Raw genomic sequence first — 14,424 nt, forward strand, 5'->3', positions numbered from 1 at the left:
AACCTTTCAACAGTCCTCTAGCTCAAGCTTCAAATCCTCTACCATTTCATCTAAGAGGTAGTCACTCAACTCAACCTCAGTAGGGGCTTTAAACCTTGGATCACAAACAATTACGACATCTATCATGCCTTGCCAAAAAAGAGAGCTATCACAAATCGATTATTATTAGATGACAAATCATTATGTAATATGAATCTATGATTACACAAGTAGAAATAAATAAAATGGAATATTGCCCGACCCTTCCTTCCAAGGCTCGGCCAATCCAGATAGTTCTCACAATAATAGGCGATAGTGGCTCTCCGCCTACATCCCAACCCCAATATCCCACCATATATTATAGTTCTCACCCGCCTCTCATCCCAGTTCTCGGTCGAGGTTAGGTTGGATCCGTTCCCACCCACTAAACCTTTATTGCTCGGGCTTCTCCCGAGGATTCAATCTCTTGAATAAAGGAATTTAACCAACCTTGGGGAGGAATGGTTGATTGAGTAATATGTGGTAAATTTGGTAGCATCATGAATCTCCTTCCAACCCATGCTCTCAAGTGAGGGTTGTGTGCCAAGAGTAGTGCACGACACAAAGTAACTATCCAATTTGGACTTCCACACTCTAGGTCCAAATGTAATAGGGCTAGTCTCAATAGCAAAATGACTAGCACTAGCACTAGCACTAACACTAGGACGAAAGTGAGGCCTAGAAGAACCCTCTCCAACACAACCTATGGATACAAATGCAAGAGCATGGGAGCCAATAACACTTAACTCTTCAAGTTGCCGTATAGCAAAAGCATTTTTCCTAATAGTTTGTTGAGTGCACAAGGTAACATCATGTCCAGGTATGCCAACAATATGGTATTTGAATCTGTAGATGCCACCAGGATTTATGTCTTTATAAAACATACATTTTGTTTGATGTTTTGTTCTTCCAAGAAATTCTTTGGTATATTTTCAAGCTTTATCCTTTTTGGGCATTGTGGAAAATGAAAGTTAAGGCTGATGCGATAAGAAAATTCAATTGAAAACTTAAACTAGTTAAAAAAAGACTTCAAACCTTACATTTCTTTCAAGAAAATTGTAAATACATGTTTGCAAATATGTTCTAATAACATCTAAAAACATTGTAGGGTTTGCAATATTGCACTTTGTAGTTTAATAAAAAACATTCAAGATTTACAAATTAAAACTAAAATTGTTTAACAAAAAATGAAGAATACATTAACATACACAAAAAAAATTAACACTTACCTCTTGCAAATGAGTTTGAGTGTTGCTATTGTCTCCTTAATGCTCCCAATGAAAACTTATGGCCTCCCCAAATTGATTTGTGATCTCCTTGATGATCTTCTTTCTTGCTGGTTGTAAATCTATGGTTTCTCTTTTCTCTTCCTCGCTCTCACTTCTCCTCTCTTCTTTTCATACTAAATAATTAGAAGGCCTTCTAGGGTTATAAAAAAAATAAATGTTAAAAAAAACGTCCTTTTTTAATTTTTTAAGTCGTCTAAGTATGCTGTAGTGCGGCCAATTTTTGTGGCCGATTTTGGTGATTTTTTGTGATATTTGACCAAATTGCCTAAATTGGCAATTTCTGAAAAAAGATATCCAAGGTGAGTCACTGGGTCAGGAAATATGGCCCATCCTTGTTCGCATCACCAAATCACCATAATCACCTAAATTGTGGCGATTCTAGGATCTTTTATCTACTCATACATCTTGTATTTTGATTATCTTTTATAAATGGAATTTTTTATCATACATACATACATACATACATACATACATACATACATATACATATATATATATATATATATATATGTATATATATGTATGTATGTATGCATGTAAGCTCCTATGTTGCTATGTGTGTATATACCTTTAAACTTAAGCATATGTATCATATTCTTCCCTTCATATTTGTTTCATCATTAACCCATATACATGAGGTTTCCCTTCTAAATTTATTTGATTGCAAACCCATGTAGATTAATAATGAAGAATGCTAGATATATTATATAAAAATCTTCCTTTCTACTTCTTGTATTTGGGCTTATATATGTTCAACTCTACATATTGTGTTCTTTTGTACTCATTATCTTCTCCTCCCTCCATTATTCCATGTTCAATTTTCTCATGTACCTTGCATTTGGGATGAGAATTTGTGATGTCAAAAGATGTCTCATTAGTATATGATTTTCTTCGCGCTAAACACCTCTTCAATACTAATCGCTGTCTTTATTTTATAATTGGTGTCTTGACTATTATAACCGTTGACACTAGTTAACATCATCCCTTTTTATTAAGGATGTCAGCAAGTTGATAGATATCATCGTTAATCGATGCTGTGATCAATAGTTGAGCATACCTTGGTTACCGATTTTTGCATTTGTTTGAACCACATCCGATAATCTGTGACTAAGTACTGATTCTTTCTCACAACAGTATAGGCTAACTCTATGTAATTGCTACCAAAAGACTTCTTGTTATCAGTTCTCATGACTAAGTAATTGCTAATCTGTTATCAGTTATCAGTTCTTGTTATTTGTTTGGACCACATCCAATAATCTATGACTAAGTACTGATTCTTTCTCACAACACTATAGGCTAAATCTATGTAATTGCTACCAAAATACTTTTTGTCATCAGTTCTCATGATTAATCAAACTGTCACCTTCCTATTAAACTTGAACTTTTGATTATCAGTGTCTTTCCTTAAATCAATATTGATTATTAAAGTTGTTGTTTCCCTATCAATTGCATCCTTTACCTATAATTGTGTATCTTCATGTTAACATTGTCTAAACATCCCAAAGGATTGACTGGTTTTCAAAGTTTTATTGTCGAGATGATTGTTGATTGTACATAGTCCTAGTTGTAAATATTAACCCTGGTCTTTAGATTTGATTGATGCTTGCCCCTTAGTCATGATGCTAAAAATTACAATGAATCCCATTACTACCTCATGGTCTATTTTTTACCTTTATTTTGGTCTCAGTATGATATGTCTTGTTATATATGGTAACGGCGTCTGAGAAGGAATTTTCCCCATAAACATCTTTTGAGAGTTGCTCACTAAAATACCCTTTGTTTTGACTATTCATTCTTCCTTTGTTTGATCATTTCATCAAGGCGACTATCGTATTCATCCTTAATCATCTATGATGGTTGTTCAAACTTGAGGAAATCATATATGTCTTGTCACCTTCATATAGTGATTGCTGGTTGTCTTATGTTGATCTGCTAAAAAGGGTAGTTAATGCTTTCTTTCATACTCGATATATTTTAACTGATATAGCTTAGTCTTTTCAATTCATTATTGTCATAAAATTATATTTCACTGCTTATTAAGTTATTTGGAAGGATGACTAAGTATTACATGTTTTCTTCAATTTGATAGTTCTTGGCAGTACCCACGAAGGTCTCTGCTGCCCATGAAATAACAGTGTTTCTTATTATGAAAATATGATTGTGTGAGATAACCTTCATATTTACTTTACAATGAAATTATATATTATATTTTATTATTATTGAATATTGTATCTAAAAGAAGACTTAACACAAGGGACATGACAACTGTAAGCTGGTGTTACAAATCAGAACAGCATCTATTCAACTGCAAACCTCACTCCAGATGAAGCAAATACCTCCAATGCCAAAGGGCGATGAGAGCACATTAATATGCCAACCTCCCATAAGGGGAGAGTAGGAGCTGAGGAATAAGGCTCTCAAATATTAAATTAGACAATCATGGGATTATATTATTGGCCACGTGTTTCTCATTTAACAGACCAACTTCTTAATCATTGCCAACAATTTTTTGAGAACATTGTGCCAATAGTACAGGACATAAGTTGCTATTCTAGATTGTAGTTCCTTTTGATACTTGTGGAAAGCTTTGATTGGAAAAACAATCTACATATATGATCAATTATTTATATGATTCATCTTTAGGTACATGAAACTTTTTTCATTCCCCCTGTATAATCTGATCCTGTTGTTAGCCAGAGGACCTGCTGAGCTGTTACCCACTCTCAGCATACGATGGGCTTCGATTAAGCATGGTGCTTATTAAAGAATATATATCCTTGATAACTCTTACCATCAACGAATTTCAGCTGTTTTCTTTCTTAATGGTTTCTATAGTGATTGCAGAGTCGTCTTCATTGTTGACAATGCTCCAACCTTGGCAAGTTGAAGACCAGTTGATAAGGGTCTTGATTATGCTAAGGGTCTTGAAAAACTATGTCCTCTAACTTGGCCTAAATCATCTATCCTTTGTTGCTTTATTAAAATTTAGCTTTATCCACAATGTTCAATCTGGAGATCACTTGATAGGCATCAGTAAAACCAAAATTTTCATGGCTTCGTCATTGATGAAACATTGCTCTTCATTATGAATTAAAGTTCTTCTAATGCTTTTCTATTTCCTGCATTACCATGGTTTGTCTGTGTTGTGTTGTTATAGCAGTTTGGCGAGTTGAGTTTATACTGGGTAACATGCTCTTGCATGTAATTAAAAGACAAGCATTGTATTATGTGTTTTGAGATTGATAAGATATTGTGAATTCAAAGCAGACTCCTTTTTATTTATGGTATTTCATTTACTGTATAACCACATTTTGTCTCTGATGTTTTGTGAATCTTCACAATTTAAGTTTAAACTGCGTCACATGCTTTTGTATGAAATTAAATGACATGCATGCTATCATGTTTTTTGGGGTTGGTCAGATATTGTGACTTCAAAGCAGACTGGTTCTACTTATATTATACCCACTGTGCATCTATTATAAATATGTAGCATGTTATCATCTCCATAGTATGAGTGTCTTATTTGGGTAAAACGTCTTTGCAGGCAGGTAATGCAGATGCTTTGCACTGCTATTATGCCCATGGGGAAGATAATCCAAGTTTTCAGCGTCGAAGCTACTGGATGCTTGAGGAGTAAGACTGATTTTCTTAATTTTATAAAACCTGGTAGATCTAAGCATTTTTGGGTTTCAAAAAGTGAAATGTTAAGGATTTATTAAGGATTAAAGGAATCACCTTTTGAGACATTTGGAACTGTGATATTCTATAACTTGCATATTGGTTTATTAGGTGGTCTATCACATAGGAAGTTGCTTTCAAAATTGATATGATCAAACTTATTGCATGTTAGGTACTCTTGCAAGCATGAGAGTGGCCTATGCATTGATTCTTATGAAAACTATTTAGTTTTGGTTAAGGCAAACAATAAATACAAGTTAACTCATTTAATATATAATAATGGATACTATTCGTCATAGTGAAATCCATGATAGCAGGGTTGATTTCTGAACTTTTCAAAATTCTTCTTAAGGTTTCAGCTACAGACAGATTGGCAAAAGGAAGCCTTTCACCACCTTCCATTTTTCTGACCTCAAAAGTTTACAAAGAAAACCTTGAAGACTTGGTTTATAGTGCCCATCATAACTTAAGCATGTTATGGAATTTAGAGCAGTCATTGTTGCTCATATGAAATGTTGTGTTGTGCTAGGTGTAGGTTGGAGACAGCTTAAAATATTTTTCTCTTTATCTTGAGTCACAATGTTGATAATTCATTGAACTCATTTTGTCAAAGCTGGATGGTAAGAAATTTTTCAGTACTTCACCAATTTGATACCATGAGCATCTTTTTCCATAACTTTATTTTTCTTGGGTTATGCCATATAAACATCATATTTCTCATTGAACAATTTCCTGCAATCATTCCTTGATATGATAACTAACTAGTTTAGCTCACTATTTGAAAGGAGTTATGCCTAATATGCTTTCACATAGAAGCTACTGTCCATTCATGTACTGTCTAACTATCTATCTAAGGGTTGTAATAGTTTTTTGTATCAGTCTGGTTCTCACTTTAGAATATGTTACGGACATCTTAAATTCACACAGTGTGGAAATATAGTTTAATACACGTGCTGTCTTGCAGGGCTTATGAGAATATTGTCCTTGTTCACTACAGAGAAGTTACAGAGGTATGTTTCATTCAACTTTGAAGCTGTGCATAATTTGAAAGTTTTTGTTTTCTAAAAATGTTGGAAAGTTAAAGTCATAGTTTGAAGAGTGAAAAATGGTAGCATGGAAAAATATTAGTGCTTTGATAGATAGTTTTATATTTTTTGGGTAAATGTCTAAGAATAGTTTGTGCCTTTGACCCTTTCTGTTTTATTTTCTAATTGAAATGGGAAATTCCTTCATAAAAAAAATGTGAAGTGCCAAATTACTCGTTGAAACAGGATGTTGTTACATATTTTGTTGTGATTTTTTCCTCCTTTGTTTCATAAAAAGTTTGCCTCGTTTGTTTTGGAAAATACAAAATCAAATTTTCTACACGTATCCAAATCACTTCAGATATTTTTATGGACTTAATTTTTACCGTGCATTGCTGATTTGTGCTCTTTTTTCTTCAACTGGATTTCTAACACATTCTTGGTGGTTTGTCTTTATGTTTTAATCATTAACCCTTTTAATTAAATGAATATAATATCTCATGACTTAGATGCAAATGGTAGATGAAGAAAAGGACAGAAGGTTCTTAGGACTATGTTGTGAATGGTTGAGGAAAAATAGAGGGATAGATAATACAAGTTTGTTTGTCACTTGTATGCTTAGGAGCCATATTATGTACCAAGGTAGAGTGACATGGAAAACTCAAATTCCTTTTTCTTGGAAAAGATCTTGAACAAATAAGAAATGTCAATAGTCATAAAACATGTGTAATGTCTCCTATTTGGGATTGCCCTAAAATCATAAATTCCATTCAAACAAGAAATCTAAGATAGATAGAGGTATAGCTTTGCCATTAAAATGCCTTTTAGCAGGATGAACCCTAATTCGAGTCTTGCAACCATATTGAACAATGTTGGATATATATATATAAAATCATAATCCATTAGATAGGTCATATCACATCCATATTCATTTTTAGTGTCCAATCACGTTAGAGTTTAGATGTTGGAGCATGATAGGATTGGCGTGAAGCAATCTTCTCACTAAGCCCAAAAGTGGACATTCACCCTCTTGGCCCCAAGTGGTAGTTGTTGACACAAAAGTCTGTACCCTTGCTTAAGGTATGACCCTTAAGCGACCTCGTGTAACATGGAAACAATCTCCAAGTTGTGGGACTTGAACTGTGAGATCGAGTCTCCGGAGAAGGCCGGCTTCCTTACAATCAAGATGCACCTAACTATTGCTTGAGAGGAAAATGGAGAAGAAGATGCAAGAAAGTAAATTGTTGAAAGGGAAAGGGGGGTGATGCACCTAATTGAAATGGTTACAACTCTGCTCAGGGATGCACAACACATTAATGAAACACCCAAATGCACAAGTCTTGAGTCTATTCTACTTTCAAAGAATCCACATGCACGTTTAGAACTGATCAAGTGCTAAACGGAAAAACATCTTTAGAATACAACAATCATCAACAGTTTGAACACAACATACAAACCTTAAAAATTAGAAAGAAACATTCAGAACAAGGCAAGATACATGCACAAATAATGAATGACAAGAAGTGGTAAAGAAGAGAGCTATTTCATTAATGGAAAGCAAGGGATACAGTTGCAGAACATAAGGCTACTGCAAGTAAACATGACAAAACAGGGAAGAACCCTTGAAACATATTTACAAGTGCCTTTTATAGAGTTCAGGCATAACTTTGATATTACATTGAGTTCAAACTCCAACCAGGTGGAGTTGAGATTGCAAAGCAGAGCAATAATTGAGAATTAGAAAGAAATTTGATCAGATGCATGTCTCCATGCTGAAAATCTGATCTTTGTGTGCAAATCGAGCCCTGAAGAGACAGAAACAATGACCACAACCACTTTGGTTGGTAGATGGATAACCATGGCGGTGGTGGAGAAAATCTGCACTCATCAGGCATGGAGAACACTCAAAATAGTAGCTGCAAGTGATCAAGGATCTGTTTGCCATTAAAGAGCTGCTTGATTCCGTGTTTGCGACCATGCCAAGTCAGTTGTGTCATCATTCAACAAAAATCAACTGTCAAACTGGCCATGTGGCCCTATAACCTTTAAGCATTTTGCCACCTTGTCCAGCTTCTATCTTTATGTTGACTTGTTGACTACCTCTGTTCGCGGCTTCGCAACTCATTTTCCTCATTAACTGTTTGGCCTTGCCAAACTGAAATGTCTTCATCTTATTCCTTATCGCTCCTTCGCAACCTGAAATTGTTGTCGGTAAAATCAATATTGTAGCTGGCGAGTAGAATAGTATCCGAACAGGTGTGTGACAGTTGAGTCATCCCTTCCGAAAGGTATACGTACACCATCTAGAATGGATTTTGTGATCATCATTGTAATCAATCATATCGAATATTGTAGTATCTTTTGCATACATGCGAATAATAAAAGGAATACTTCTGTGTTACGTGTTCTTTCCTATTGTCTGAATGCATTAATAAACTGTTTACCTTGTACGGTAAACATTTGGTGCCGTTGCCTATAAGGACCGGGTGCTATGAATGCCGAACACATTGAATAAAGATAGAAATAAGAATTCAGAAGATGAGGGCATAAGGGTGGCACGAGAAGTATTAAACCATACACAACAAAGCGACCGGAGGCACAGACTCCAACTCATTGAAGGGTACGACAGTGGTGGCACAGGAGGTGACCACGGTACCATGGGAGCACTGTCGAATAGAGTGCAGTTGCCAAGTCGATCAAGGGAAAGGTTGATAGAAGAAGCCGGAGAAAGGCGAAGGGTGATCGAAGGAACAAAGGAAAAATTGGCAAACTGGTATACGCCCAGGGGGAATCTAGATGGAAGGGAAATGACCAGTGTGGCTCAGAGTGTCGAAGGAACTTGAGCGTGGGGTGAACTCTTCGTCCTTGATACACCTAATGAGCAAATATAGTTTGGTCGAAACAACCAAGTCCTTGAGGAAGCCTTCACGCCACTTGAGAATGTAGGTGTCCGTAACGCGAGGGTTTAGAGCGGCACGAAAGTACAAAACAATGTGGGTACAGACAACAGCACACAACAAAAGAAAGAAAGGGTACCGATGGCCGGTCCAAAGAAAAAGTTACCAAAGTTTGACGGGGATGGCACGGCTGACCCGATCAAACACTGCAAAATGTAATGGACACCCAGGAATGCCCAAAAGCTAAACCAACTACTGAAATTATATTAATTCTAAAAAATGTTGCAATCAAGTACAAAGAGATGTATTCCAAAGGCCAAACCCTAAGGGAATGACGTCTAGAATGTTAAAATAGAGAATGAACGTCCCCTATTGCCAAAAAAGAGTGTGATTCACACATCCAAGCTCTTATCAAATGCAAGTTATAATCATCCGATGCTCAGCAATGAGACTTTTAGCCCTATTTATCCTTTTCTTCATCCTTCTGGAAGGAACTAAAACATTAATTAATTGCAAGAGCTAGAAGCTTCCTCCTTCCAATAATTAATGCATACCCTAGAAATTCCTCCCTGGCAATAATTAATTAAATCACGAGAGGCTTTCGTCCTTCCAATAATTAATACAAACCCTAGAAGCTATTAATACAAAGTCACCTTTTAATTTTAATTGAATGCCTTTAATTTTCTTATCCTCCACTTAGACTTTGGAGAATGTGAAGGCCAAAAGATGGGATCATTACAAATCTGCCCTCCTTGAAATTGCTTGTCCTCAAGCAATTAAGTAACATAATGAACTCCAACCTCCACCTGGATCCCAATTGAAGTAATATGTGATATCCATATTAAACAAACTACAAATGAATATCATTAAGATCAACCACATGTCCTGCAAGTTAGCTCCCAAAACTTGTGCTAATGAAGTATAAGTCTCGATGTCACCAGAAGGCGGCTCCATAGAAGATCTATGAAACCTCTTCCTCCCAACTGCTGCAACACAAAACTGAATCTTTGTAGATGGTGAAAACTGAGCCCAACTCCACTCAGGCGAATGATCAGCCTCAAACATCAAATTGTCATGAGACAATGTTGTATCCATGTTGAACATAGTACTATCCCAAGAGTGAACATTAACACTTTGTTGATTGATAGTATAAAATGACTCTGTCACTATATTGCTCACCTCATTAGCAATAACAAGTATACTATCATCAGAGCACACATCTACAACCGCATGCTTACTACCAAACTCCTCATTGGATGGTTCAACTGACATAGAAGTGGTTGTTGATATGACAGTTCGCTTGCATTCTCCTAATTCCACTATTGCTACATCATCATCCCCTGACAAGGCTTCATATGCGGTCTCCTAACTTTGCACGTATGTCTCCAGGAATGCCCAAAAGCTGAACCAACTACTGAAATTATATTAATTCTAAAAAATGCTGCAATCAAGTACAAAGAGATGTATTCCAAAGGCCAAACCCTAAGGGAATGACGTCTAGAATGTTACAACAGAGAATGAACGTCCTCTATTGCCCAAAAAGGAGTGTGATTCACACATCCAAGCTCTTATCAAATGCAAGTCATAATCATCTGATACAATAATCCGATGCTCAGCAATGAGACTTTCAGCCCTATTTATCCTTTTCTTCATCCTTTTGGAAGGAACTAAAACATTAATTAATTGCAAGAGCTAGAAGCTTCCTCCTTCCAATAATTAATGCATACCCTAGAAATTCCTCCTTGGCAATAATTAATTAAATCACGAGAGGCTTCCGTCCTTCCAATAATTAATACAAACCCTAGAAGCTATTAATACAAAGTCACCTTTTAATTTTAATTGAATGACTTTAATTTTCTTATCCTCCACTTAGACTTTGGAGAATGTGAAGGCCAAAAGATGGGATCATTACACAAAACTTGTGAGACGATTTGGACAACGAATGGAGAAAACGATCAAGACAAATGGGCAAGGCTATTTCCAGCCACCTTATGAGGTGTAGCAATTGATTGGTTTTTTGACACTGATTCGGCAAAGCTAATAACATGGGAAAACATAAAGAAGGAATTTATTACAGAGTTTCAACTACTACGAGATGACAATGAGATAGTAGCAGAAATCTATACCACAAAAAAAGGGAAAAATGAAACTGTCTGTGTATATGCTAGAAAGTTAAAAGAATTAGTAAATAAGATGGAAAGTAAGCCAGCAGACGGGCTGAAAAAGAGATGGTTCATAGAAGGACTATGCCTAGAGTTAAAAAGGAAAATGAAGATTGTACCACCATCGTCGTATATTGAAGCATACAATCGTGCGATGGACTTAGAAAGTGAACAGAAAACAAAAAGGAAGAAGAAAAACAAATCATCTGACTCGGATGAATCCTCTTCAGAAGATAGTAGTGGTGATGAAAAGGGTAGTAACAAAGCCTGTGCTCTTCAGAAGGATAGGATCAAGATGATGAAAGAGCTTAAGAATATGCAAAAAGGGAATAGCCAGACCAAAGAAAACGAGCTATGGTGCACAGAATGCAAGACAAAAGGTCACACTAAGGGATCCTGTCCGAAGAATCAGTTTTGTGACATTTGCCAAATCGCGGGACATTCCACAAAGGAATGCCTGTTCAATATGAAAACAAGAGGGCATCAACAAGTGTTCCTAACACAAGAAGCATCCACGTTAGGAGGGAATGAAAACACAAACAACGATAGTGCCACCTCAGGTGGGTATAGAAACAACAGAAGGGGACAAAACAACAGCACTAGCAACAACAATAATAACAATAATAACGGGGGCCACAGTCGGATTCAGTATGATGCGAACGGCCGATCAATGGTTCAATGTCGAGCATGCAACTTGTGGGGCCACTTTGCACAAAATTGTACAACGACGAACACACCGAAGTTGTTATGCAGATGTTGTTGTCCTGGAGACCATGAAGATGCCAAGTGCCCGAAATCAAAATCAAGAGTGAATTTGATCAAATATTGAATTAGGAATGGACGAAGAGGAAGTCCTGGCAATTACACGTAAACAGACAAAGCTGTACCCAGACCCGACAGAAGAAAACAAGAGATTGGAAGAAGCACAGGCGAAAATTGAGAAAGGGATGTAGATAGAGAAATCACAAATGGAGAAGGGGGACATTGTGGGTACCTCAATGAGGAACTGCGTAGAACAAAACATCATAAGGTGGATATTACAAATTGAAGTACCAGTGAAATTAAATGATCTGATCCTCACAATGCCCCAACTACGAACAACACTCACAAACATGGCTCCGGTTGCTAAACTACCAGAAGAACCTAGGAAGGAGAAGGAAAGTGAAACAAGTGCAATAGACCCAATGCTGGTAGCTCTCACATCAGGAAGGCATCCGACAGTCGTGGAAATGGATATATTGGGAACGATCCTCTTAGACACAATTGTGGACGGAGGTTCGGGGGTAAATGTCCTATGAGAAGATACTTGGAAGAAGTTGGGACAGTTGATGTTGTGGCCACTCACGTTCCAATTGCTAACTACAGACCAACATGGCATTAAGCTTCTAGGGATCTTGATGGCACAATCAGTGACTATTGGAGCACAACCGTTCCTGCTCGATTTTGTAGTCATTCCGCTAAAAAGAAGGGGATATGATGCCATTCTGGGATGAGGATGGCTTGTACAAGCAAAGGTTAAACACGACTGAAAGAAGAATACACTATCAATGGAGAGCAGAGGACGGAGATTCATTATTGATCTACACACACAAATGGTGGGAGAAGAAGTTGGATTGTCCGATTTAGGAGAGGACGAAGGGAAGAAGTAGATGGAACCAGATGAAGAAGGAGTCCTATCGAAGGACGATGATTTGGATTTGGTGAATGGACTATTTCACTGGCAGATGGAGGATTATGAACTCTTCCAAAGGTGCAACATACTAACGATAGAGGAAGAATGCAATGAAGATGGATTTCCAAAAGAATTTAGGGAAATAAAAGAAGGGAACGCATAGTTGGATGAAACATGTGAACATGTATTTAGTGAAGAAAAACCAATAAAATATGAAGAGGCCACGATACAAACCGTGAATTTGGGAGATGATACCAAACCAAAGAACATACTGGTGGGAGATAACTGGAGTCTAGTATTAAAAGCAATTGCATTCAAAATATTTTTGGAATGAAAGGATATATTCGCATGGACATACAAAGATCTGAAGGTAGTCCCACCTGAGTTGTGCGTTCACCGCATTCCACTGCTAGAAGGTGCACTACCCGTACGGAAGCGACCCTACAAGATGAATAAAAATTATGCGGCACGGGTTACAGACGAAATCAACTGAATGCTAGAGACCGGTATTATTTTTAAGGTCCGTCGGAAACTTCAAAGCATTTCTGGATGATTGGTCAGTATTCAGCACCGAAGATAAGCATTTCACGATGTTGGGAGAATGTATGGAGAGATGTCGAAGGGCTAGACTAGCCCTAAATCCAAAGAAATGTAGATTCATGGTCCCGCAGGGAAAATTATTGGGACATATAGTCTGTAAGGAAGGACTGAAAACAGACCTAGACAAAGTTAGAGTGATAATGGAAATGCAACCATCTACAAACGTATCGGAAGTAAAGTCCTTCCTAGGGCACATAGGGTATTAGAGAAGGTTCATCAAGAACTTTGCAAAGGTATCATACCTATTGGACAAATTGACATGCAAAGGGGAACCATTCAAATGGGAGAAAGAATAGAATGAGTCATTTGAAGGACTGAAGGTACGATTGGCCACAACACCGTTACTGGCATACCTAGACTGGGGTAAGGAATTCCATGTTCATGTAGATGCATTTAACTACGCAATAGGAGCAACCTTGGTGCAGATGGGTAACCATGGGTTAGATCATCTGGTGTATTTTGCTAGCCGACTATTGTCAAAAGTAGAAAAGAATTACAGCGCAATGGAATGGGAGGCCTTAGGAATGGTGAATGTAGTACAAAAGTTCCAACATTACTTGCTGGCGACACCATTTTTAAAATCATAGTACGGCTTGGGAAGAGTCACGTTAGTGCAGACCATCTCTCGTAAATTAAGATAGGAGAACCGACTGAAGGGGTGAATGATGATTTTCCAGATGTGCAGTTATTTTAAATCGCAGTATTGCCAGAATGGTACACGAGTATCGGGGAATACCTCTCCATTGGACAACCACCAAGAGATATGTCACAAAATGAAAGACGGATACTGATACTAAGAAGTCGTACATTTCAATTGATTAATGGATTATTGTACAAAATGAGGCCTGATCACATTTTGCGACGGTGTGTGTTAGAAGAGGAAATACCAAGAGTATTGAAAGAAGCACATGAGGGTCCAGCGGGAGGACATATGGGACCTGATACAACAACACGAAAGATACTACTGGCAGGATTGTGGTGGCCAATAGTGTACAACGACGCATGAGAATGGGTCGTCGGTTCTGACACTTGCCAGAGGGTGGGAAAGCCGTTGAAGAGAGATTTTATGCCGCTTAGCCCCTC

General features: G+C 37.3%; 1 protein-coding gene across 2 annotated transcripts in view; it reads left to right on the top strand.

Moving 5' to 3' along the window:
• LOC149534835 (Calmodulin-binding transcription activator protein with CG-1 and Ankyrin domain) overlaps positions 1 to 14,424 on the top strand; it is a 231,652-nt gene that overhangs the window by 65,476 nt on the left and 151,752 nt on the right. For both annotated transcript variants that reach the window (XM_089805658.1, XM_089805659.1), the window contains exons 4-5: positions 4,852 to 4,940; positions 5,950 to 5,995. In XM_089805658.1, coding sequence (XP_089661784.1) covers positions 4,852 to 4,940; positions 5,950 to 5,995 — 135 coding nt within the window. The remainder of the gene's footprint in view (positions 1 to 4,851; positions 4,941 to 5,949; positions 5,996 to 14,424) is intronic.

Source organism: Cupressus sempervirens, chromosome 10 (genome assembly GCF_028749045.1).
Source record: "Cupressus sempervirens isolate cs-2001-9-10 chromosome 10, ASM2874904v1, whole genome shotgun sequence".
Taxonomy (NCBI): domain Eukaryota; kingdom Viridiplantae; phylum Streptophyta; class Pinopsida; order Cupressales; family Cupressaceae; genus Cupressus; species Cupressus sempervirens.